At 34.9% G+C, this 27787-nt stretch overlaps 2 protein-coding genes across 5 annotated transcripts in view; one reads left to right on the top strand and one right to left on the bottom strand.

The window, feature by feature from the left end:
• LOC136034016 (zinc finger protein 436-like) overlaps positions 1-27787 on the bottom strand; it is a 144331-nt gene that overhangs the window by 51920 nt on the left and 64624 nt on the right. Inside the window, exon 5 of the mRNA XM_065715069.1 lies at positions 13108-13291. Within this exon, the coding sequence (XP_065571141.1) occupies positions 13108-13291 (184 nt within the window). The remainder of the gene's footprint in view (positions 1-13107; positions 13292-27787) is intronic.
• On the top strand, positions 91-27195 carry LOC136036466 (zinc finger protein 883-like). Of its 4 annotated transcripts, XM_065718729.1 has the most exons (5): positions 98-204; positions 4232-4412; positions 5987-6157; positions 19400-19576; positions 22337-27195. In XM_065718729.1, the coding sequence occupies exons 3-5, from the start codon at positions 6115-6117 to the stop codon at positions 23758-23760; spliced, it is 1644 nt and encodes a 547-aa protein (XP_065574801.1). In that variant the 5' UTR covers positions 98-204; positions 4232-4412; positions 5987-6114; the 3' UTR covers positions 23761-27195. The 4 variants fall into 4 exon arrangements, with proteins under 4 accessions (XP_065574791.1, XP_065574816.1, XP_065574801.1 ...); XM_065718719.1 differs by lacking the exon at positions 4232-4412 and having other exon boundaries at positions 91-204; XM_065718737.1 differs by lacking the exons at positions 98-204; positions 4232-4412 and adding an exon at positions 208-225.

Genomic DNA, 27787 nt, shown 5'->3' with positions numbered 1-27787 from the left:
AATCGAACGCTAAAAGTTAACTCGGAATCACAAATAAAACGTCAGAATGCTGGTTTCAGTCAACTTGGAATGTGATTCGAACGCAACTCTGGTGAATGTAAAATTCAAGTAACTTCTCTAGTTACTTTAAAGTTACTTGATTTTTCACCTGGAACACCCTCTAAATTTATCATTGCATATTGGAGAATATTTGTTCAGGCTAAAGTAAGTCTCCCTCTTTAACATGTAATATATATTTAATTGTCTTAGTTTCTTTTTACCTTTTGAATTAATAAACTACGTTGTTTAAATAGCCTCTTGGGCACACCTGGCAAATCTCAAGTATGTGCAGGATAAGCTAGCCTATGCGTTTAAGGTCAGCTAGGAAAGAATGCAATAGGCTAAATGAAAAAAGTAGGCTTACTTTTGAATTTTTTCATAAAATTCTACTTCAAGGGCCTTCTGATATATTGGAAAGTAGCCTAGTGGATTAAGGTGAATAAAACTTTCAGGAATGTATCCATAGACTAAATGATCTCCTGGGAAGATGTTTTGAAGCACATACCTTCACCCCTTCTCCTTCCAGAGGGCAGTGGCCTTCGATGACCTTTGAGCATCTTTGTTATAATAGTTATATTTTGTAAAATAGATCTTCTGCTCAAATAGGGCACTAGAAAAGTAAGTCTATTTTGAACCACATGTCTGTTCCCATTCTGAATTTATGAGCTAGGCTAGGCCTAAAAGTATTAATGAGCATTGTAAATTTCTTTAATTTGAGAAAATAATCCATTATGTGGCTTAAAATATCACCAAATGAAAACCAATTGTATTTTTAAAAGCCAAAAAAAAGAGACTGAAAACTGAAGATTTAAGTACAGTATAGGCTAATAGTTTTTGTCAGAATTCAGATAGGTAGCCTAATAGAATAGGGATATATATATAGGGTAAAAGATTTCTTTTTAGGAAAGATGATTTTTCTTTGGCATTCCAGATACATAGACATGGGTTTTTTGACTGTTCCTATTTTAATACATCACAGAACAATGCAAGTGTAGACCTAATTATGGAATGCCCCAGTAGGAGTAATTTGAAAAGAAAAAAAATTATGTTTAATATATATGATTTATATAGTAAAGCTGTTATGGGTAAAATTACAGCTAATTGTACAACTGCTTTTTATAAAGTGAATATCCCACTCAATGCCTTTTTTACACGCTTTACAAATATAATAATTGCTTCTACCTTAAATTTAAATTTAAGCACTTTTAACCCAGCCTAACCAAACCTAATCTAAACTAACCTTGTTATAAATAATTTTAGCACTGAGAAAATGTAGCATTATTTTTTTGAAAATGATGGAAAAGATGGCACTGAAAAATGTAGTGTTATTTTGCAGAAAATGAGCAATAAGTCATATTCTAATTGGAAATTCATTATTTTGAAAAGGTCAAAAAGTGCTTAAATTTGAATTTGTGATTGAAGCGATTAAAATTAAATTAAATTCATTTTTGAAGATTATTAAAATTCATCATTTTGAAGAGGTTAAAAAGTGCTTAAATTTGAATTTGCGATGGAAGCGATTATTATATTTGTAAAGAACATGTAAAAAGCCACAAAGAGGTATGTTCACTTTATTGGTAGGCCAGTTATGTGAACTGTCATAATTTTTGAAAATTTGTCATTTTTAAGAGCTAAAAGGTGATTAAATCTCAATGTAAGGTTAAAGCAATTATTATATTCATAAAGAGCATAAAAAAAGGCATTGAGTGGTATATTCACTTTATACAAAAGGCAGTTATACAATTTGCTATAATTTTACCAAGTTATGAAGGTTATGAAGCTGAAAAATTGTTTTCAGCTTCACAACTTTGTTCAATCCCAATTTTAAGGTTTTAAAGATATGCAGATACATTTCCAAAATTAAAAAAAAAAAACATTGCTATGGCTCAGAATTCTACTGAATAACAGGAACTGCATTTTCAGAACTAAATGCAGAGAAAAGGCAACTGGTAACTGAAAACTCAGGTTAAATGTTATTTTACCTGTTATATAGGCGAATTTCAGGGCCCTCTAGAGGGAGAAGGAGTGGAGGTGGGTACTTTAAAATACCTTCCCAGACATACTTTAGCCTGTAGACCCATCCCTGAAAGTTTCATTTTCCTAAACTAACCCCTTTCCAAGATAGCAAGAAGTCACTAAACTAGAATTTTACCATACTTCTAAATAGGGGTCCTTCCAGGTAAGTCAGCAATTTAATATATGCAAGTTTTTGATCTTAAATAATGTTAATAATAACTATATTGATAACTGTTTCATATTATGTGCTATTCATTTATATATACAATTCTCCTCAATTTTTATTTGGTAAGAAGATGTGAGGGTTTGGGTTTTACATAATTTTGTTCAATTAAATGCTGGTATTTTACCCTAAAATCTTCTAATCCTTAGAAATCAGAAACTTTAGATTAAGGAAAGATTCAGATTAATCAACAACAGAAACATTTCTAAACTACTAGTTTTTTTGGTTCTGTTCACATTGTGGCAATTGATTCCCAGCCCTCTCCACTAATAATGGTTTCATATAGCCTTAGGCCATGTAGGAAACTAACAAAAACAATGAAATTCTTACTTTATAATGTGCAGAATTGTACTGATCTGTTATATTGCCTGTATTAAGTTCTCCATCAAAGCAGAAACCATTTCTCTGACTAATCCTAATGAGACATCACAAACTATGGTGAAAATATAATACTTTAGAAACAAATTTGGGTAAAATTATAGCAATTCAAATAATTACCAATAAAGTGATCATATCCCTTGGTACCTTTTTTATGCTCTTTAGAAATATAATAAGTACTTCTACCTTAAATTCAAATTTAAGCACTTTTTAAGCTAACCTGATGCCTTTTTTATGCTCTTTACAAATATAATAATTGCTTCTACCTTAAATTCCAATTTAAGCATTTTTAACCTAACCGAATGCCTTTTTTATGCTCTTTAAAATATAATAATTGCTTTTACCTTACATTCAAATTTAAGAACTTTTTAACCTACCCTAATTGACCTTATTATAAATAATTTTAGCACTGAGAAAATTTTATATTATTTTTTCAAAATTGATAAAAAAAATGGCACTGAGAAAATGTAGTATTATTTTGTAGATAATGGGCAATAAGTAAGATAAGATAATTTTTATTTTCAAAAGACTATCACAAGCTCTATAGAGCCGAATTTGCTTTACATTTCATTAAGAGTTTAGAAAAAAAATTCAAATCAGTACATTAAGTCAAACACTTAAAATTAAAAGGAAATTAAAAAGGCAAAATCATCAAAGATAAAGGGCAAATAATAAACTTGACAATTAAATTACAAAAACATTACAGTAAATCAAAAATAAAAACGGCAATAGAGGAAAAGGGGAATTTGCAAGTACATAATCACGAATTATTATTATTAAGGTGTTCCAGAATAAAGGGGATAAAACTTTTACGAAACCTCTCTGTAACAGCATGGATTGGAGAGTAAGTTGGGATTGCTAAGGAGGCTGACCAGGGGAGTTGGAGTCTAATGAGATTGTGAAAATCATGGAGTAAGTCCTCAGTATGGGAATTGGAAATGACTGATTTAGCAAAAAGCAGGCAAATTTTTTCCCCTCCTATCTTTTAAGGTGGTAATGCGACCAACTTAAAGTCATACTTTAATTAAAATTCGTCATTTTTAAGAGCTCAGAAAGTGCTTAAATTCGAATTTGTGGTAGAAGCATTTATTATATTTGTAAAGAACATAAAAAAGGCATCAAGTGGTATGCTTTATTGGTAAGTCAAGGTTTGCTTTATTGGTAAGTCAGTTATATGAACTGACATAATTTTTTGAAAATTTGTCATTTTAAGAGTTTAAAAAGTGCTTAAATCTCAATTTAAGGTATAAGTGATTATTATATTCATAAAGAACATAAAGAAAAGGCGTCAAGTGGTATGTTCACTTTATAGGAAAGCCAGTTATATGAACTGCTATAATTTTACCCAAATTCGGCCCATATTTTTGCAAATTAAGGGGAGGGTAAAGTATAGAGGTTATGCATGCAAAATGTGTTAAGTATAATTATTCTGTGTATTATGGAGTAAGATTTGTTTTCTGACTTCAAACTGTCCAAATACTTCACACACTCCAACCTCGAATGTGCAAATATTTAGCTCAAATTATCTATTTCCTATCCAATCTGTCACTTGTCTTTGTCTTGTTTCACATTAAGCTGAAGAACCTAATGAAGAAACTGGGTCAACAGTATGTCAATGAATGAAGGACTTAATAGAATGGGTATTATAACATATAAGTACCTACAGAATATTTAGAATAATCAGATTGTCCTGTTTCCTTTGGATTGGAGGAGGAGCATGCATAGCTGTGCTGGCTACAGGCGGCTTGATGCTATGGTGAGTTATTAGTATTAGTAGTAGTAGTAGTACTAGTATAATTTTAATCTAGTAAAATAAAAACAAATTATCCCATGTTCAGTTCAATCACATTTGCTAATATGGATATCTCCAAATCAATGCAGAATGACTTGTTTTACAGTTGATCAAAAAATGTAAAGATCAGAAAAATATATTATTAGGGCTATGTACGTTTCCATTAACAGGGATGGGGTGTAATTTTGGGGCAACAACTATCATATTGAAAGAGAGCATAAAGTAAGAAGTTTAGTGGTACATTTTGTTTTTGTTCATTTCATATTTAGTGTAGGATTATATAGAGAGAATAGGGATGAGTTATTAAGATGGTAAAACAAAAAGAAAGATCCACTATTATTAACATCTAAAATATACACCCCCTAAGGATTATATATAGAGAATAGGAATGAGTTATTAAGATGGTAAAACAAAAAGAAAGCTCCACTATTTTTAACATATATCCACTATCATACCACTGTGGATCCACTGTTATTAACATCTAACATATACACCCCCTAAAAAAAAAAAAAAAAAAAAAAAAAAAAAAAAAAAAAAAAAAAAAAAAAACTGCTCAACTGGTCTTAACTATTCTACAACTCTACAACACCGATTTTGCCCTATATATTCTGGAGAGTACCTTATTTTACAAATTTTACTTAGCCTTTTCTTCACATCTCTTCAATTCATATTTTACTGCTTTGTTTACTCCCTCTACATCTCTCTTATATCTTCTGGACTGCTTCAAGAATTGATTCAAAACTCAGGTATTATTGGAGTTCCAAATAGACATAACTTTTATTGTGGGTGAGGAGACGAGGGTAAATAAACAACTTTTTGTATTTAGGTTACCATGGAGTATTTCTGCCATAGTTCAGGAATGGCTTAAGGTTTTAGTTGAAAACAGTACTTCCATGGCCACCAGCTTATCCTGATTTTTTTTTGAAAAATCAGGATTTGCATTTATTTCCATGTATTCAGACTAACCCAAACAGGTGTTTCCTGTTGGCAATTATGGTTAATTGGTAAGAATAAAAAACATACCAGGTAATCTGTCATCTGCCCAGACATAAGACGTTTATGCCTAATCAAAAACAATAAGAAATCTCCAGGAGATCACAATAATCACAGTTTTACTTGCTGCTGTCCTATTAGTGTTATTTCGTTTGAAAGCGATATTTTTTTCTACGTTCCTTATATGGAAGCTGTAGGATCCATTCAAAGAATTTTATATGGTCCCGGGAACCAGCGTAGACCCAAATAATCAACATGTATCTACCATAAGACTGTTTACTAAAGTTGAATAATGATAAGTCAGAATATTGATAATAAATTTCCCACAATAAAATACAGTTTTGTCAAACCCACTCCATTCTCTGGTGATGAACAAGCTTCACATTCCAAATCATTGAATTTAAATTTGAATGTTTCTCCATTTAAACAATCTGAGTTCTAAATTTTTGTTTCCTGTATTGATTATAGGTTGGCTAAATACTTTTTCCCTCCAAAGTTTTCAGCTTCCATGTACCAAATTTCAAAATTTTTTTGAATGTTTTTAGGTTTTGATCCCTGCTTACTCTTTCAAAGATAGGATATGAAAATTTGTCAAATATTATGAGTAGATTTCAATGTACATGGAGTAGTCCAGCCAGGTGAAAGCCAACTGCGTAGAGTGGATTGGTAAACAATGGATACAACCCACCTCTGTGATTTTGCTGTTGTTAAGCAAGGTAATCAGTTTCCAATAAAATGCAATTGATGCTCTATGCTTTCGAGTATTTGATAGTGTTGTAGCCCAGGTGTGTTTATGGTTAATTAATTTTTTCAAGTTTAATTGGAATATTCATTTTCATTTTATTTGTTGTAGTTTTTATTAACTTATTCACAGTACTATTTTTCAAGGTTTACCTTCTATTTCTTATTTTTTCCTGCTCGTTTCATTCTTTATGTCAATGTTAAATGTTCTTAAAATTTTTCTAAAGAAAGGTATGATCTAAAAAATACTAGAATATGCCTAGGGTATCTTATAAGGAAAAGTGAAAGACAAAGCAAATTTCATTAAACAAAAGAACAACAGGAATAAATCTAAGGAAACAGAAAAATGATTCATTTTTCGTTAATTATTTTTCAAAAAAAAATATCCTAAAGAAATTTTTAAAAGGTTAAAAAAAATATTTGGTTCCAAAATTGTATTGCAAGTTAGGGGAGGATTGAGGGCTTACCACAACCCAAATATGTCAATTATTTGCACTATGCCCATAGTCACTATTTAATTGCTAAAAGAGGCCTTTTTCTGAGTGCTCAAGATTATTTCACTTTTAAGCTTGTTGTTGTTTCTAGGCCTAGTTAATATTTGATTAACCATAATTTAGCTTAGTAACACGTCTCTGAGGGAAAAAGATCCTCTGTTCCCTCCAACAAGCCGTCAAATTCAATAAGGTTGGTCCATTTTTCTTACATCTTCTCCTTTCTCTATAAAAGAGCGTTTTCTCTCTTTTGGAAAGCGTTTTCTTGCAAAACTTGTTAGTTTGTAGTTTTCAAAATTTGGCAGCTGTTTTACCTAAAGAAATCACATCATTTTTTTATTTTATATTTGCTTTGTGGAATTTATCCCTTTATTTTCGAAAATGGTATACCCCAAATTTAAACGCTTTCCAAAATTTAACCCCAAGTATCAGCTCTTGATAAAACCAGTCTTTAAGCATCCAAACAACCAATTTCTTACATGAACACGAAATGAAGTATGCAACACTCAAGGAACAGTTAAAGCACAGGATTTGGATTTTCATTCAATATGTTGTATGAGAAAGAACCCGAATTGGTTCAAAAGATCCTGATGTTTTCAAAAAAGTTGTAATGTGAATGCATCAATTGTAGTGTTGTAACTGGTAAAATTGGGTAACGTACGTATTTTACCGGTGTTTTACCGGTATCTTACATATTTTACAAGGACAATTTTCACAGCAAAAAAGCGCTAAGATGCTGGCAGTAACAGGTTTGGATTTTTTTTTTCTATATAGCTGTATTACCAAGCTCAAAAGGCCATCTGTCTGACTGCAGTCTCTTGTTATCACACAGCTTAGATACCAATACAGTTATGAAAACTTGATTTATTTTTGGGACACAGTGTGCGCTAGCCATGCTAGCGGCTAGAGACAGGAAACTGGCACGTATTCAACAAAACTATTCACAGAACTATGCAACAAAAGAATCGGTAAACCGGACGATCTATTCATATGCACAGACAATGGGACTGCGAGGAATTTTTTATATCCACAAGTTTTACGCAGTTAAAAATGATCACCTTGCATATGTGTTGCTTTAGGAGGGGAGCGGGGTTAGGCTTGCGGCTCAGAGATAAATTACCAAAAGAAAGTGTGTCGATGTATTACAAGACCAACGCGAAACCTGGCTTGTGGCTGAAAGGGAAATTAAAAAAAAATGCGTGTCGAGGAATTACCAGAGTATATCAGAGAAATTACCAGTTGTATATCCGCAAGTTTTACGCAGTTAAAAATTAGCACCTTGCACACGTGTTGCTGGGGCACGTTCCGGAAAAAATGAAAACTGAAGAGAAATAAAATAAAGAAAGAAGAAAAAAAAATAAAAAAAAAATAAAAAAAAGTAAACAACTAAAAGAAAAAATTAAAAAAAACTAAAAAAAAGAAAAAAAAAAAAAAAAAAAGAAAACAAAAATTAAAATAGAAAAACAAGGGATTACAAGAATTCAAAAACCTTGTAAAAGAAGACCAGCACTTTGAAGCTTAGTAGATATCATTGTTAGAAATTGGACTTGCTTTAATTATTAAATATCTTTGAAAAAACTGCAATACAACACAAGGGACAATGAGAATCCATATATAGAAGCCTGCCGCGTGCCCTGCTTGAGCCTGGCGGCGAAGCCGCCGTGACCCAGCTAGTATATATATATATATATATATATATATATATATATATATATATATATATATATATATATATATATATATATATATATATATATATATACTAGCTGTTGCGCCACCCCAACACCTAGCTGGTAGGGGCGCTTCCCCCCCCCCCCCGAATGTAAGACGTTACGCGCCATATTAGTTACGCGCAATTGTAGTTGTGTCCCTGTGTACCACCTATGAATATAGATAGATTTATATATGTGTTTTGAACTACGTAAAACTTGTGAATATACAACATTCTTGGCTTTCCCATTGTCTGTGCATATACAAAGCCTTATGTACTTATAATGACGTCATATGCAAATGCTCTTTTTACAAACAAACAAACATTCATACACACAACTCGTTTATATATATATATATAGATAGATAGATAGATACAATACAAATTAACTGCGTAAAACTTGCAAATATACAACATTCTTCGCTGTCCAATTGTCGCTGCATATAAATAGAATGTCAGGTTTACCGACCCTCGAACATGCAACGTACAATTGTCCATTTGAAAAACAATCAGTATTAAGATCTATACCATTATTTTTCTAATGATTGACCTTGAGCTTTGTTGATGGTGATTGCAAATGCTAATGGAATTGGGAATTGCAATCTTTTAAATTGAAAAGGCAGATCCGTTGGAATCATGGGAATGCGAGGAATAAGAACAGCCTCACCCTTAAAAGGGCCTGTCAAGATTGTGGCCTCTATTACGTTTTCCATTGTTTTTTTTTACGGCAAGTCGCGTGCCATTGCAAAGCTTTGGTGGGCTTATGTTACGTAACAATATTATTGGTACGCCTATTTTTAGTTGTAGCACGTGTGGCGGAAACCCTGAAAGATCAGCGGAATTTAAAAATTCAGATCGATAATTAACCGCCTCATTTGGTTCCAAAACTGTGTCGACTGACTTGTAAAGGACTGCCTGGTCTCGAATCTTGGTCAAAACAATATTGTTGATTTCGTCGACGTCTATATTTTTGGGTGCAAGAATCGGTCTTTTTATAATTGTTTGGAATATTCGGAAATACTTTTTCAATCAATTCATTTTTGGACGTCACTAAATTACAGAATTCAGCAGGTAGTTGTATACGTCCTGAAATTGAGTCTACTGGGAGCTTTCCGTTTCCAATTGCCAGCAATTGATCTGAAAATGTTTGACCAGAGTCATCGTTTTGCAATCGGACACGCATATTTGTAGTTAATTTTAATGTTTTTACGTGTGTCCATAAATTAGAATTTTTCAGGCAAGCATTCATTTCGTCTGCAGGGGTTGATCTAGGTATTATAGGTAATGTTTGCCTGAAATCTCCTGCAAGCAATATTAATGTGCTGCCAAAGGGTTTCGAATTCCCTCGCAAATCTTTCAAACATTGATCAAGAGCCTCGAGCGATTTTTTGTGTGCCATTGTTCACTCGTCCGAAATAATAAGTTTGCATTGCTGCAATAATTTACCCATCCCAGATGATTTGGAAATATTGTACGTGGTAGTTTCTGTAGAATGCAAATTCAGAGGCAATTTCAAAGCGGAATGAGCAGTTCTTCCACCAGGCAGCAACGTTGCGGCTATTCCGGACGACGCAATTGCCAACGCTATATCATTTTTTGATCGAATTGATGTCAGAATCAGTTTTATCACAAACGTTTTACCAGTACCTCCTGGCGTATTCAAAAAGAAAATTTCTCCAACGTTGTTATTGACACAATGCATTATCGTATCATAAATGTCTTTTTGTTCCGACGTTAACTTGGAAATGTTATTTTGTACATACGACAATAGATCACTCGTACTGTAACTTTGTTCACGATCCAATTCTACTCATGTCGAAACAGCAGCAGTACGATTAGGTGAAGGCATTCCCAAATCCTGAAGAGGTTTGTTTGCCATACATACGCTCAAATCTTCTATAATAACTAAAGTGTAGTTATAAATTTCTGATGTAAAATCAAAAGTCATTTCTGACGTCTCTAACCGTTTTCGATCTTCAGGACATTTCGTTTTTTCGTTTTCGATTTTCGGACATTTTTGATTTATATTTTTCCCATAACTCTGTAGGAGCTGAAGGAGAGCAAGTTGTTAGTATGATTTCAAACAATACACGAATTTGACTTGGAGTTGAAGTTTCGCACGCGTCATTGATGCAGTTATCCCAGTGTTGGTCATCCCAATAAATTCAGAGCTTGGCATGCACTACGGTAAGTGTCATGTATAGTACAGTTTATAGTTCTCAAATACTCAAAGGACGTCGGACCGGGTACGTTCACCAAAAGCAGGCGTAGAAAGAAGCATTCATGTTGATTGGGATGAACGGTGTAGAGTCTTCCTATCGTGGTATCTTTGAAGATGGTAGGCTGGCCGTCGACTGACTTACCCTGTTTTCGACGTTCAAATACTTTATTTTTAGCATTCCACGTGTAACACGAAGGCACTTCAGTATACACCAGTTTTGTTTGCAAAAGAATCATTTTTGCATAGCGAAAAGAAAGCAGTTAACTTTGTATCCGGTGGATTCAGGGCTCTTTGTTTCACGTTGGATTCCGAAAATAAACACGTTGACCACTCTGTAAATGTACCGCTAAGTGAACAACAGCTGGACTACGTTCATGTATCGGAAATGAAAGAATTCGCCAAACAGCTTCATTACTGCTTATATATCTTCCAGCCTGATATTGTACAATTTCGTCGATATCTTTGATTTCGGACTGCAAGCCAAAAACTGCCATGTCACTGCCTTTGTTGACGTATTTACATATGTATTTGATTGCCTTTACGAAGTTACAGTATTCAACGTTTATGTGTGAATTAAATGTTTTTAATAATAATGGGGAATATGGAACAACCCACTGGTTATCTACTTCGAAGGTGGGACCGTTACGCTTCTTTATTATTGATGTTTTACCGCCATCTTCAGTAGATCTTCTTCTATATTGTGGGTAACCATCATTGCCAGTAATTGTGTTGGGTACTAAAAGTCGAGGATATTGCTTTGTGCACCTTCCTTTGGCCATGCATGGTGAATTTTCGTTCAGTGCACCGCAAGGTCCATGTATCATTTTTTTACAACAATATCATATAACCCCTTATCGACATTTTCAAGATTAGTATATGTGCGTGTGGCAATCCTCGTTTTTGCCATTCCACTGTGTACATCCAGCATTGCACTGACCCAAACACTTCAAGTTTTACTATGTAGTTTATCAGTGATTTCAACTTTTGCCGGAAGACACGGGCCGTAATGTCATGTCTATGAACCGCCGATTGTCCTTGAAGTAAAAGCTGCTGTATCTCGTCCCAAGATTGATTACACGTAAATGTAATAAATAAATTTGGACGACCATAGAGACGAACATACGCAATAGCATCTTGAGAATATTCATGCATATGAAGGGGACTGCCAGCATATGACGAAGGTAAAATCGTTAATCTTCCAACGTTTGTGGTATTACCGTCGTTTACAACTGCATCTCGCAAATGAATGTATTGTTCAGAGGGGAGCTTAATAAACGTTCTGATTCAATTTTTGCATACATATCAACGACGTATTTGTGAAACAATTGACGGCATTTTAAAATATAATTGTCTTCATCCTGCCGAATCATTAGTATATAGGAATAATAATGCATTGCACTGCATTTCTTATTCATTTCTTTGTTAGTGGCTGGATTTATCAATTTAATATTAAAGTGATAGCCGTCGGCTCCATCCCAAAAAATGATAGGATATTCTAGGGCATCGTAGCATCGATGAGTTTCAGCAATTCTTACCAACCGAGCGTTTCGCTTATGAAGAATAATATCTCGAGGTAAAAACTGATCACCGACCATAACGATTGCCACTTCGTCGATAGTTGGAGCATTGTATCTACGCACCTGTTGGCCAGGAGACGTTTTGTCAGCGGAAATAACAATTTTATGCGTATCAGTAGGCATCAAATCGATGGCTGTTTTGAACAGACGCACTAAATTATTATTTTCGTGGAAAAGATGTTGTAATTGGGAAAAAATTGTCCTTCCAACGTCGGGAGAAATTTCGCAACGTGCATTCAATTCAGAATTTCTATCACTGATGAAGTACAATTGTAAAAATTTATGATTCTTGCCTGAGAATGGTAGAGGGGACCCTGCTCTATGATAAATTTCCCCTTTTACTTTGAAAGTAGGCATATATTGATCTGGATTTTCGATTTGGGCACCAAACGACTTCATTTGTAAACATGAGTTATATTTTCTGATCTGTGATACAAAACGCTTAGATTCTGACCTAGTTCCAGTAAGCAAAGTCTTCAATGGCTCTGGGGGTGCAGCCCGTTGAGGAAGTTTAACTTTTCCTGAGGCGCAACACATTCCCATTGTTTCACCATTCAATTTCAAGGCCTTGCAGTAGGGACAAATTTTATACATAGTCCCGATTTGAACACATCTACTCAAGCTATAGTCATCGACTGGGCTGTACCTGAATGCCAGGCGATAATTTTCAGGTTGCTCTTGTGATTCCTCGGCACGCTTCCTTTTCTTACTTTCTCTATCAGCCGCAAGCCTGTTTTCTTGCTGTTCTTGTGATTCCTCGGCACGCCTTCTTTTTTCACAAGTCTGGTTTCGCGTTGCTCTGGTAGTTCTTCGACACGCCTTCGTTGACGGAAATTGCACATTCCTAATCTGGCATTATCTTTTGAAGCCGCAAGCCTGTTTTCAAGTTGTTCTTGTGATTCCTTGGCACGCTTTCTGTTCTTACTTTCTCTATCAGCCGCAATCCTGTTTTCCTGCTGTTCTTGTGTTTCCTCGGCACGCTTTCTTTTCTTACTATCTCTATCAGCAGCAACTTTTTTGGCATAAACTCTTTGATCAGCTTCCTCGGCTGTTGCAATTGTAGGTTCTTCAGTCATTTTACAATTAAACATTTTTCCGACCACGATCTTCTTAGAATTAAAAATTTGTCTTTGAACGAATGTCTTAAATACCTTTAATGACGTCATCGTCATAACAAACATGACGACAACTAACTTCATGACGACATGATGACATGACGTCACTCGACAGACATAACATACAGACAACTATATATATATATATATATATATATATATATATATATATATATATATATATATATATATATATATATATATATATATATACATATATATATATATATATATATATATATATATATATATATATATAAACTAGCTGTTGGGGAGGCGCTTCGCGCCACCCCGACACCTAGTTGATGGGGTGCTTCGCCCCCCCCCCCAAGCCCCCCCGCGCGTGGAAGTTGTTACGCGCCATATTAGTTACGTGCCATTGTAGTTGTGTCCCTGTGTGTGCCACCTGTGAATATATATATATATATATATATATATATATATATATATATATATATATATATATATATATATATATATATATATATATATATATATATATATATATATATATATATATATATATATATATATATATATATATATATATCATGTCCCCGTTGTAGTTGTGTCCCAGTCGTCATTTATAGTCGACAAACATGACGTCAATCGACACGCAAGCATGACGTCAGTCGACACACATGTACCAGTCGTCATTTGTGTCCCGGTGTCCCAGTCTGTAATTTTTCTTTGAGTGTCCCGGTCGTCATTTATACTCCCTGTGTCCCGGTCTATCTATAGGCTACATTCGTTTTTGAATTGGTAAATGATGAAATAAATTTTTTGTTTTTTTTTGTTTTTAGTTTTTTTTTTGGTTTTTACCTATTTTTTAGCTTTTTAGTTTTTTTTCTTTTTGTTTTTTTTCGTAGTTTTTACCTTTTTTAGTTTCTTTTATTTTTAATTTTTTTAGTTTTCTTTTTCTCCTTTATTTTTCAGTTTTTAGTTTTTTATTAGTTTTTAGTTTTTTTTCTTTTTAGTGTTTTTGCTGTTTTTACCCTTTTTTTAGTTTTTTTTTTCTTTTTTAGATTTTTTTCTTCTTTTGTATTAATGCTAAAGCCAAGGTTCGAACCTGGAACCTCTGGGACCTAGAACCTGGAACATAACGCTTTACCAACTCAGCTACTTCGGCTTGAATATATTTACCTTTTTTAGTTTTTTTTTATTTTTTAGTTTTCTTTTTCTCCTTTATTTGTCAGTTTTTTTCATTTTTTTAGTTTTTTTCTTTTTAGTTTTTTTGTAGTTTTTACCTTTTTCTAGTTTCCCCGTCGTCATTTTTATTTCCCCCTATGCCCCCCGGCGTCCCCTTTGTTGTTGTTCCCCTGTGTCCCGGTCGTCATTTGTGTCTCGGTGTCCCAGTCTGTAATTTCTCTTTGAGTGTCGCAGTCGTCATTTATATTCCCTGTGTCCCGGTGTCCCGGTCGTCATTTTTGTCCCGGTCGTCATTTGTGTTCCGATGTCCCGGTCTGCAATTTCTCTTTGAGTGTCCTGGTCGTCATTTATATTCCCTGTGTCCCGGTCGTCATTTGTGTCCCGGTGCTTTGTTGATGGTGATTGCTAATCGAACATTCCTTGTGTCCCGGTCGCTTTCTCTTTGAGTGTCCCGGTCGTCATTTATATTCCCTATGTCCCTGTGTCCCGGTCGTCATTTGTGTCCCGATGTCCCAGTCTGTAATTTCTCTTTGAGTGTCGCAGTCGTCATTTATATTCCCGGTGTCCCGGTCGTCATTTTTGTCCCGGTCGTCATTTGTGTTCCGATGTCCCGGTCTGCAATTTCTCTTTGAGTGTCCTGGTCGTTATTTATATTCCCTGTGTCCCGGTCGTCATTTGTGTCCCGGTGCTTTGTTGATGGTGATTGCTAATCGAACATTCCTTGTGTCCCGGTCGCTTTCTCTTTGAGTGTCCCGGTCGTCATTTATATTCCCTATGTCCCTGTGTCCCGGTCGTCATTTGTGTCCCGATGTCCCGGTCTGTAATTTCGTCAGTCGACAAAAATGACGTCAGTCGACAAACAAACATGACGTCACTCGACAGACAGACAACTTATTTTTATATATAGATATATATATATATATATATATATATATATATATATATATATATATATTATATATATATATAAATTAGTTGTCTGTGTGTGTGTGTGTCTGTCGAGTGACGTCATGTTTGTGTGTCGACTGACGTCATGTTTTCGACTGACGAAATTACAGACCGGGACATCGGGACACAAATGACGACCGGGACACCGGCACATCTATCTATCTATATATATAAAAATAAGTTGTCTATGTGTGTGTCTATCGAGTGACGTCATGTTTGTGTGTCGACTGACGTCATGTTTTCGACTGACGAAATTACAGACCGGGACACTCAAAGAGAAAGCGACCGGGACACAAGGAATGTTCGATTAGCAATCACCATCAACAAAGCACCGGGACACAAATGACGATCGGGACACAGGAAGTATAAATGACAACCAGGACATAAGTAAAAAAAAACTAAAAAGAAAAAAAAAGAAAAACTAATAAAAGCTAAAAACTAGAAAAACTAAAAAAGAAAAAAAAAGAAAAAATGTAAAATAAAGGAAAAACAAAACTAAAAAGAAAAAAGGGGAAAAATACAAAAATTTATTTCATCATATGCCATTTGAAAAACGAATGTATATACAGACCGGGACACCGGGATACAAATGACGACCGGGACACAGGGAATATAAATGACGACCGGGACACAGGGACACAACTACAACGGGGACGCCGGGGGGTACAGGGGGATATAAATGACAACGGGGACACAAGGAATATAAATGACGCCCGGGACACTCAAAGAGAAATCACAGCCTGGGACACCGGGACACAGGGACACAACTACAAAGGGGACGCCGGGGGGCACAGGGGGATATATAAATGACGAAGGGGACACAGGGAATGTTCGATTAGCAATCACCATCAATAAAGCTCAAGGGCAATCATTAGGATCATGAGGTATAACTAAAAAAACTAAAAAAAGGTAAACTAAAAACTAAAAAATAAGACCAATTCAAAACCAAATGTATATACTGACCGGGACACCGGGACACAAATGACGATCGGGACACCGGGACACAAGGAATATAAATGACGCCCGGGACACTCAAAGAGAAATCACAGACTGGGACACCAGGACACAAATGACGACCGGGACACAGGGAATATAAACGACGACCGGGACACAGTAGATTTATATATATATATTTATATATATATAAATCTAGTATATATATATATATATATATATATATATATATATATATATATATATATATATATATATATATATATATATATATATAAATCATATTTCATCATATACCATTTCAAAAAAGAATGTATATACAGACCGGGACACCGGGATACAAATGACGACCGGGACACAGGGAATATAAATGACTACCGGGACACAGGGACACAACTACAACGGGGACGCCGGGGGGCACAGGGGGATATATAAATGACGACGGGGACACAGGGAATGTTCGATTAGCAATCATCATCAACAAAGCTCAAGGGCAATCATTAGGATCATGAGGTATAACTAAAAAAACTAAAAAAAAAGGTAAAAAACTAAAAACTAAAAAAAACGACCAATTCAAAAACGAATGTATATACAGACCGGGACACCGGGACACAAATGACGACCGGGACACAAGGAATATAAATGACGCCCGGGACACTCAAAGAAAAATCACAGACTGGGACACCAGGACACAAATGACGACCGGGACACAGGGAATATAAATGACGACCGGGACACAGGGACACAACTACAACGGGGACGCCGGGGGGCACAGGGGGATATATAAATGACGACGGCGACACAGGGAATGGTCGATTAGCAATCACCATCAACAAAGCTCAAGGGCAATCATTAGAATCATGAAGTATAGATCTGAATACGGATTGTTTTCCCATGGACCATTATATGTTGCATGTTCAAGATTCGGTAAACCTGACAATCTATTTATATGCACAGACAATGGGACAGCAAAGAATGTTGTATATTCGCTAGTTTTACGTAGTTAAAAACACATATATATATATATATTCACAGGTGGGACATAGAGACACAACTACAATGGCGCGTAACGACTTACGCACGCGGGGGGGCTTGGGGGGTGCGAAGCTCCCCCACCAACTAGGTGTTGGGGTGGCGCGAAGCGCCACCCCAACAGCTAGTATATATATATATATATATATATATATATATATATATATATATATATATATATATATATATATATATATATAAATCTTTAAATATAAATATAAATCTTATAATATGTAAATCTTTAAATAGCCTACCAGTATCATAAGCCTAGGAGCCCAGTTGAATATAAGGAAACATGTTTAGAAAACAATTCTTACTCCATAATATTTAGAATAATCATAGTTAACACATTTTGCAGGGGAGCAGGGTTTTGCAGGGCTTCATCTCCACATTTTGCAGGGCTTCATCTCCACTTCTTTCCGGGTTTTTGCAGTTTTTTCTAAGAAATTCATGAATTTCTTATAATATATATATTTACAGAGTATATACCCTCACCCCGGTAATGTGCAAATATGTACCCAGAACTGCATCCTGTATCTAAATATGACATTCATTTGTATCGCAAATTATCTTTATCCTGGCCATAATAAACAGAACACCAATCACCATTTAGATTAGGCAAGAATTCTCTGCTTGGAGATTGACTTACATTGTCTACTGACCTAATCTTCATGAAAGGTGTGGTCAAAGAATCTTAATTTAAACTGAAGAATAAAACGTTATTTAAACCTTTTAATTTTAAGTTATCGGAAACTGGGTTTATAGGAATATCCCCAGAATCTCTATTTAAAAAAGTCTCTGTCTATGAATTATTTTCCCAATTGCCTTCCTAAAACTCTCATCACAAATACCTAAACGATATGGATTTTCAGTGATGTGTGGAGGGCCAGAGCAGAATCAGTATCCTTAGTTTTATTTTAATTTCCTCATCCCAGAGAAATCCCGGTCCATGCCGTTGATCCCCGAGAGCCGCTGATCACCCTTGCCCCCGTAAAATATTCCCCATGGAAAATTCCCCTTCCCTTGCAGAAGTCCCTCGATTTCCTCAAGTTCTTGATGTAACCGTGTTCGTTAGCGTATGAAATAAATTTGATTCACTGATTTCAGTTGCTGAAGAGTACTAAGTTTATTCAGTTACACCGAATTCAAGTTCTGAAAAGTATAAAATTGATTCAGATGCACTGAATTCAATAGTTCAAAAGTATTAAATTGATTTAGGTTTAAATAGTTCTTAGTATATCTAAAGTTTGCTGCCTATGGATTATGTGTTACGTTTGGATCATAGTAAATATATCTTTAATGATTGAAAGCTTCCTATTCAAAATTATTCAAGTCAAGATCTTGATGTAGCTATACCAGTTATTAGTGCTAAAAATTAATTCTAATAGACTGGATTCAAGTGTCAAAAATTGATCAATCTATTCACGTCTAAAAGGCACTTTAAGACTTGTAAAGCTTGTGATGTTGGGACATTGCTTAATATGAGGTTGAAAGACAACGAATATACTCTTCCCGACTACGTCAATTTGAATACATCAGTTAATAATGGGACAGACTAGGATAAATCTCCTCTTGGTCATTTAAATATTCCTTTATATTATACTTCCTGTCAACCTGTGATTTACTGCAGCCCTTCTAAAGAGTATAGAATTAATGTTTATCAGTATATTCATCTGTTTAGATACTCACAAAGCCAAAAAAAGGTGGACCTTTTTTTAGTGAAAAGGTACTTTGTATATGTCCTGTCAACCTGTTGGTATATTACAAAGTAATACTTGCTTCTGATTTACAATTCGCCTAATACGAATACGTCAATTATTGTTGCACAAAATTTAACAGTGACGATTTAATCTGGATTGGTCTTTTCTGCTTAGCTTTATTGCAAATTTATCCGCTTTTCATTTCAAGCCTCTATTCTCATCTCTAAAGCACAGTATAAAAGTTGTGTTGTCTTTGATATTTTATAATTAACAAACTTACTTTGTCCTAAGGTTGGGTATATTAGCTTGTGTTTTTTAGAAGTTGAATGTGAAGACATTCTCCCAAATGACAGTATGGATTGTTTTGATTGTACACATCCTGGTGTATCACCTAAAGTGGAAGACAATCCCTTGACTTCTCCTCATTGTACAGCTGCAGAGTCTGAGCCAGATTCAGCCACTTTTAAACAAGAGGTAGATGCTAATGACGACGGGGGTATGTTTTCAGATTTACCGATTTACTTTCGTGTTTTAAGTATGCAAAACGAAAGGGTGCATCTCACAGTCTGCCCAAATCAAATATACTATACAAAGTGAACACCACACTTAGAAGTCTTCTATGCCCTGTAAATAGTAGGCCTATAATATACTTAGAGAAAATTAACAACAATCTGAAAGTATTTAAGGAAAAGCTAATTTAAAGAACAAAAATGACATCTAAAACTGTGTGAATGACAGTTAAAACTGTATATGAATGTAAAAAAAATGGATTTTTTCGTCACCGAAGGATGACTAACTTCTAGCTTAAAGCATTGATAGGGAACTAAGGATTGCTAATACATTTTATTTTATTCTTAGCATGCGACTTTTTACTATTTTGAGATCCACTTGGCCCCAAAAAAATCCTTGGATAATTTATTTCCAGCTTTGAAAATCTTAAATTTCCCATCCTATTATTACATTTCTGCGAATTGTTAATAATTATTAGCAAATATTTTTTGTGAATAGATAATTCTGTTTCTTTTGTCTCGACATAAACTGTTTGCTAACAATCAGAGGAAGGAAGTACCAATATTTCAGATCTATTTTAGGCTTGGTATTGATTCATTTCAGTTGTAATACAATTTTTTTTAATAAACATATCAATTTTCATAATTTATTTATTACTAGCTGTTGGGGTGGCGCTTCGCGCCACCCCAACACCTAGTTGGTGGGGGCGCTTCGCGCCCCCCCCAAGCCCCCCCCGCGCGTAAGTCGTTACGCGCCATAATAGTTACGCGCCATTGTAGTTGTGTCCCTATGTCCCACCTGTGAATATAGATGGTTTACCGACTCTTGAACATGCAACATATAATGGTCCATGGGAAAACAATCTGTATTCAGATCTATACCTCATGATTCTAATGATTGCCCTTGAGCTTTGTTGATGGTGATTGCTAATCGACCATTCCCTGTCCCGGTCGTCATTTACATCCCCCTGTTTCCCCCGGTGTCCCCGTTGTAGTTGTGTCCCTGTGTCCCGGTCGTCATTTATATTCCCTGTGTCCCGGTCGTCATTTGTATCCCGGTGTCCCGGTCTGTATATACATTCGTTTTTTAGTTTTGTTTTTCTCCTTTATTTTTTTGCTTTTTTTTCTTTTTTAGCTTATTTAGATTTTTCTTTTTTTTTTAGTTTTTTTTAGTTTTTAGTTTTTTTCGTTTGTTACCTTTTTTTTAGTTTTTTTAGTTTTTTAGCTTTTTTATTTTTTTTATTAGTTTTTAGTTTTTTTTGTAGTTTTTGCCTTTTTTTAGTTTTTTTAGTTTTTTAGCTTTTTTATTAGTTTTTAGTTTTTTTTTGTAGTTTTTGCCTTTTTTTAGTTTTTTTAGTTTTTTAGCTTTTTTATTTTTTTTATTAGTTTTTAGTTTTTTTTGTAGTTTTTGCCTTTTTTAGTTTTTTCAGTTTTGACGTCACCTGATCCAGTTTTTTCAGGTGACGTCACCTGATCCATCCACAGACAGACAACTTATTTTTATATATATAGATAGATAGATTATACTAGCTGGGTCCTGGCGGCTTCGTCGCCGGGCCCTAGCATGGCCAGCGGCAGGCTTCTATATGTGGATTCTCATTGTCCCTTGTGTTCTAACCGCAGGCAGTGCTGGGTCCCGGCGGCTTCTCCACCGGGCCCTAGCATGACACGCGGCAGGCTTCTGTATATCTACTCTTATTGTTCCTTGTATTCTAACCACAGACAGTGCTGGGTCCCGGTGGCTTCATCGCTGGGCCCTAGCATGGCACGCGGCAGGCTTCTATATATGGATTCTTATTGCCCCTTGTGTTCTGGGTTCCGGCAGCGCTATGTCATTTTTGGATTGAATTGATGACGTAAATTGAACATTCCTAATCTGGCCCTTTCTCTTTGAGCCGCGAGCCTGGTTTTGCGTTGCTCTGGTGTTTCCTCCTGGTGTTCCCTTTTTGGTGACATCTATATTTGTAGGATAATTTTACACGCATTGCTTTTGTAATACAGCGACATGCCTTTTATCTTTTTCAGTTTTTCCCTTTTTATGTCATATTGAATATGATGTCATGTATAGTTCTTTTTTAGTTTTTTTTTCCTTTTTTTAGTTTTTCTTTTTTCTTTTTTTCTTTTTAATTTTTTTTTTAGTTTTTTCCTTTTTGTTTATTTTTTTATTTATTTTTATTTTAGTTTCTTTAATTTTTAACCTGTTTTTTTTCTTTTAAGTTTTCTTTAGTTAGTTTTTTTTTATATTGGCGTCATACTTAGTGACAGACAGACAGTGTAACGATAAAGATAGTGTAACGGACAAACACTACTTTTTACATCTATAGATTTACCTTATTCTGTCTAATAATTCTAATTTTATTCAAGTTTTTAAATGTTTTTTTTTTCTCTTTAGCACTTTATATTTGTTTAATATATTAGTTTGTGCATATCCCCTACATTAATCTAGTGAAAATATTTGAAAAGACATGAATCTGCTCGAGAAATTTTGTCATAGAGGTCCACCTCTTTTGCTGGACCTCCCTTTGGATATGCTATCACCGTTTAGTAAATTAATGTATTACGTCATTTAAAAGTTACTTAGAGTAACAAGATATTAAATAAAAGAACACTACACGTAAAACGTTAAATTGAACGATTTAAATTTGCCACCAAGCGATAGGTCATTTGGATTTCTCAATTGTATGCCAAACATAAAATAAACGACCCAGATTAATCATTTAATTTAAGAGGATTTTGATTTATTCTAGTTCTCACTGTTGCATCTTTGTTTAATAATGCTTCAACTGAACAAGGATATGAAACATCTGGGATTCCCGATCTTGAAAGTATTTATATAAAACAAGAAATTGGTTCAGGTTGTCAACGTGAAATGCCCAGTAACATTGATACACTTACTCAACATTGTGTCGAGAAACAGGCGAAGCCGAAAGCTATGTCCAAAAAATTATCCGGAAAAACAAAATTTAAATGCACAGTTTGTCCTGAAAATTTCCAAAGGAAGGCAAATTTGGTTGATCATATGAGAATTCATGCAGGGACGAAACCATTCAAGTGTGATATTTGTATGAAAACATTTGATCGAAGCTCCAATTTGTCTATTCATCAAAGAATTCATTCCGGAAAGAAACCGTACGAGTGTGATTTTTGTAAGAAAACATTTAGCCGGAGCGGCCCTTTATATTATCATAGAAGAATTCATACTGGAGAAAAACCTTTCGAATGTGATGTATGTGATAAAAGCTTTGTTTCTAATTTCCGCCTGTCTAAACACCGAAGAATTCATACTGGGGAAAAACCCTTCAAGTGCGATGTTTGTGAGAAAAGCTTCACTTTTAGTTCTAGCTTATCTAGTCATAAAAAAATTCACACTGGGGAAACACCCAGAGAAAAACCTTATGAGTGTGATATATGTAAGAAATGTTTCGCTTCTAGTTCCAATTTGACTGTTCATCAGATAGTTCATTCTGGAGAGAAACCGTTCGAGTGTGATATTTGTAAGAAAAAATTCAGCCGGAGATGCAGTTTGTCAGATCATAGACGAATTCATACTGGAGAAAAACCTTTTGAATGTGATGTTTGTAAGAAAAGTTTTGCTTCTAATTTCAACTTGTCAAAACACCGAAGGGGTCATACTGGGGAAAAACCCTTCGTCTGCAATATTTGCAATAAAAGCTTCCCTTATAGTTCTGGTTTATCTAATCATCAGAGAACTCATACGGGGGAAAAACCTTTTGAGTGTGCTGTTTGTAAGAAAAGATTCACCACAAGCTCCAATTTGTCTGATCATAAACGAGTTCATACAGGAGAAAAACCTTTTCAGTGTAATATATGTGAGAAAGGTTTTGCTACTAGTTCTAGATTATCTACACACCGAAGGACACATACTGGGGAAAAACCTTTTGAGTGTTGCATATGTATGAAAAGATTTAGCCAAAGTTGGAATTTGCTTGAACACAAAAAAACCCATTCAAGACACAAACCTTTTAAATGTGACTTGTGTGATAAAACTTCCGTTTCTAGTGCTGGATTATATAAACACCGAAAGAAACACATCCATGTGAAATCTTTCAAATTAGATGTACATGAAGAAAGCTTTACTTCTAATTCTGGCATATCTAAAAATGAAAGAATTGCAATTCAGGAAAGTTCGTTCGTGTTTGTAAGTGTATGAGAATGTCTATGTACAAGAAAACTGTCGATGCAAAAGTATATTTATCTTCTGTCTGCTTGTACTGTGTTGGAAATGATAGTTTTCTTAATTTTTCATTGCCTGATTCTGTCTAGTATGTCCATAAGACACTGAATGGAAAAACACCACTTAAGAAAAATAGTTCTACTTTGCCAGCTCACAAAGTACGCTTAATTCCTTTTAGTGTAAATTCATTTGAAGTGTATGTGCCTAATGAAATCGTGCAATAAAATCTGGTAATTAATTTTAAAATAGTTTTTGAACTTTACGATGTATCATTATATCTTGATCTGGATGTAAGTTTTTGTAGTAATTTGGACATATAAGCAACCATTTGTAAATTCGTTAAAGGCCCAGCGCTTACGTGGCAACTGTTTTGAGGCTAGAATTGCTAACCGATGGTGCACGTAACTGTTTTGTGACCATGGCCTTGAGGTATAGTGGGAGGCCCGCTGACGAGGCAATCCAGCTGAGAATGGTTTCCAATTAGTCTAAAACTCGTTCCGTATGAGCCTCTAGCCATGGTCGAAGTTGCATCGCAGAGTGTCGTCCCACACATTTTGTTGTCCCACCGCGTTGATATTGTCCAATTATTTTGGCTCTCAACATTTCAGACCAGGAATTAGGAAGGGAATTGAAAAAAGGAAAAGGAATTGAAGGAATTTCCAAGTTGAAACTTGGAAGCTCAACAGTCAGAAATGATGGTGACAGGTAGTCCCCCTTCCCTACCACCCCCCTTTTCACCAAAAGCATCTGTTTGAAATGGTAAGATAGTATTTTTGTTTAAAATAGTCAAAAGAACATATAACATTGGCTCCAGGGTTGAAACAACCCACAGAGTCCTGGGGCAAAGGTTGTAAGTTGTGCCCTGGTGGCATATACAGTTTTTGTAGAATTGGTGGTCCTATAAATTTCGGTTTAAGCTTATTTGATTTGAAATTGGAACTTAAACTGCCTTTTTTTTTAGAGTCAAAAGTAATTTTAGGGCAATCCGAACTTCCATTCCAAATTTTTGATAAATCTATTTTTTCAGCATTGTTGAAAGGCTTATTAATTATGTTATTTAGGATTTCACCCCCCCCCCCCCCCTACAGCCCCAGGGCAAGTGCTGTAACTCAGGGATTTCGCTCATTTTTAATATATTATAGTATACACTATTGAGAAGGATATGGATGTTTACATCTTCTTTCCCAGAATACGAAGGGTATTCAGGCAAGGCTTTCAGGGAAGGTTGAGGGGAGTGTTGAACTGAATCAAAATATGTTATCTTTATATGGGTTGTCAAAGGGGTGTAACTCAGGAATGCCTAAGTATATTAATTTGGAACTCTCAGCAATTAATATGGGAGACAATCAATTGACCAAAAGGCAATATTTGCACGCTGCTACTACTACAACCACCGCTACTACTACCACTACTATCACTAAAACTACTATTTCTGTAGCGAGTAATACCAAGGCTGAGTATATTGAAATAAGAGTCTGAGGAAATATTGAGGGGATAGTTGAACTAAATTAAAACATACTATGTGCATACAGATCACTGAAACGGGTGCTTCAGATTTATTTTTGGGACGGCTTATCGTATCAAGAAGAAACTTTTAGGGTATCATGAGTGGGATTTTCAGATGACATGGAGGCATAATATACCGCCTGCTACTACTGCCATTAATACTGCTGCTACTACTATTCCTACTACTATCACTGCTACCATGATACAAGACAATTAAGGGTACGCGTGTGAGGGTGAAAATTTTACAGAATATTGAGGGGGACTTTGAACTAAACCAAAATACACTTTGTACGTGTAGATTGTCAAAAGGGCGTATTTCAAGAGCGGATTTGGGTATTAACTTTGACAATATGTACATGCTGCTATAGTTATTAATACTACTGTTACTACTATTAATAAAACACTATAACTACTTCTCCTACTACCACCGCAATTACTGTGATACTAGTCTTATTTAGGCTAAGTCTATGAAGGTAAAATTAGAGAGAATATTGATGGCAAATTTCAACTAACAGAAAACACTATTTGAACCTAGATTGTCCAAATGGCGTATCTTTTAAATTGATTTGTGTATTAAGTTGAAACTCTCAGAGAATGCTGAAAAGGGAAGACCAATTGACCAGAAGACAATATTTTCACACTGTTGCTATTATTTCTACCACTATTTCATTTACTAGGTCTACTAGTAAATGAACTATTAATAGTTCTATTACTACTGCTCCAACTGCTACCTCTGTTGCAATTACTTGTAAGGCCATGAGCATTCATATGAAAATTTCTAGAAGTATATGAATATACCGGTTATCAAAAGGATATATCGACAATGCCATAGTAATGGCTCTCTGTATTAAGTTGAGCTGTAATACTACTATTACAACTATGCCTAAGGGTATGAAGGTGAAATTTTCAGGTAATTTTTATGGGGAAGGGAAACTCAATCATAAAAACTTATCCTTATACCTGTATTTTGACATTCTGTAGATTGTCAAAAAAACATGACAGAAATATCACAGGAACAGTTTTTGTATGAAGTTAAAACTTATCAGGCCTGTTGTGGAGGATATCGAACTAAGCAAAAGACAATATTTGCATAATAATTTTACTGTAAGTATTATTGTGACAACATTGCAAATACTTTTAAAGGCTAAGAGCATTCAGATAAAAATTTCAAGAAGCATATAAATATACTTGTTATCAAAAGGATACTTTTGATTTTTAGTTGAAATTTTTATAGTTGAACTTTTTAGGGGGAAGGGAAAATTAATCACAACATCCCATCCTTATGTAGATTGTCAAAAGAGCATATCAGGAAATCTTAGGAACAGGTTTGTATATGAAGCTGAAACTTAAAAGGTTTTTTTGGGGGGATGCTCAACTAACCAAGACAATGTTTGCATCATAATACTAGTGGTTCTACTACTACAACTACTTTTGCTACTAAAGCTAAGACTACTACTTTTAACTCTAATGCTACTTCTAGCACTACTACTACTGCTATTATTCATGACAACCTGGTTTGTCATTTTTTCATGCAAAACACCGGTTGAGCTCGTCCACACCCAGAGGTTGAGCCCAAACAGTCTATCTAGTTGACGCGAAAAAACGCCTTAAAGTGAGCTAAAACTTTTGGGAACTATTGAACTAAATTGAAAGACACTATCCCATATAGGTCGTCAAGAAGACTTACCAGCAATGCTTCAATAACGGTTGATGGTATTAGGTTGAAATTTTCCTATTCTGTAGGAGATGTTGGAGAAAACCAAAGGTGCTAAGTGCATTATCCAACTACTGCTGCTACAAAAGCTAAGGGTATTAAGATGAAAGTTTCAAGGAATATTTAGTCGGATGTTGAACTAAATCAAAACGAACTATTATCATGTAGATTATCTCAAAACAATATCTCAATAATGACGTACATTATCGATTGCCATAAGACACAACGTGTATACTTTTAATACTACTTTTACGGTTATTGCAGCAAATGACACTGAAGCATTGTGTTGAAACTTTTAAGGGGAGTTTCAATTAAACAGAAAACTATATGCATGTAAGTTTTTAAAAAGGCATATAAGCAAAGACTGCTGCATCATACATCAATAATATCAGTAATATCAGTAATATCAGTAATAACATCAGTAATATCAATGACATTTTTAAAGGAGCTAATTCGATTGGAAATTAAAAGTTATAATTCTCTTTTCAAGGAGGCCCATCCTCTTTAGCCAATGATTTTGATACACTTCTAATAAAAATCTCGAGGCAACCATTATGTTCAGCAATGCTGAACGGTCCGGTAACTATACCTCTAGGGCTATTGGGTAGTTCAGCCCCTTGCAGTTACACAATTTACCAATTATGCTAAAAAACTATCATTGTTTTAAAATCAAAGCGCACTGTGTATATTTTGGTTGCCAATAAGGCATCTTAGCAATATCCGCAAAACGACTGAGAATATTAAGGTCAAACTGTCGGGGCTACTTCTATTACTACTTCTGCT

Source organism: Artemia franciscana, chromosome 2 (genome assembly GCF_032884065.1).
Source record: "Artemia franciscana chromosome 2, ASM3288406v1, whole genome shotgun sequence".
Taxonomy (NCBI): Eukaryota; Metazoa; Arthropoda; class Branchiopoda; order Anostraca; family Artemiidae; genus Artemia; species Artemia franciscana.
The sequence above is the reverse complement of the archived record's forward strand: the minus strand, read 5'-3'. Positions and strand labels throughout refer to the sequence as shown.

Excerpts from the sequence above, each read along its gene's own strand:
- LOC136036466 (XM_065718719.1), top strand. The coding sequence starts at position 6,115 with ATGGATACAACCCACCTCTGTGATTTTGCTGTTGTTAAGCAAG. Across the intron at positions 6,158-19,399 it reads TTTTGCTGTTGTTAAGCAAG|AAGTTGAATGTGAAGACATT; the intron begins GTAATCAGTTTC and ends TGTGTTTTTTAG. Across the intron at positions 19,577-22,336 it reads AGATGCTAATGACGACGGGG|TTCTCACTGTTGCATCTTTG; the intron begins GTATGTTTTCAG and ends GATTTATTCTAG.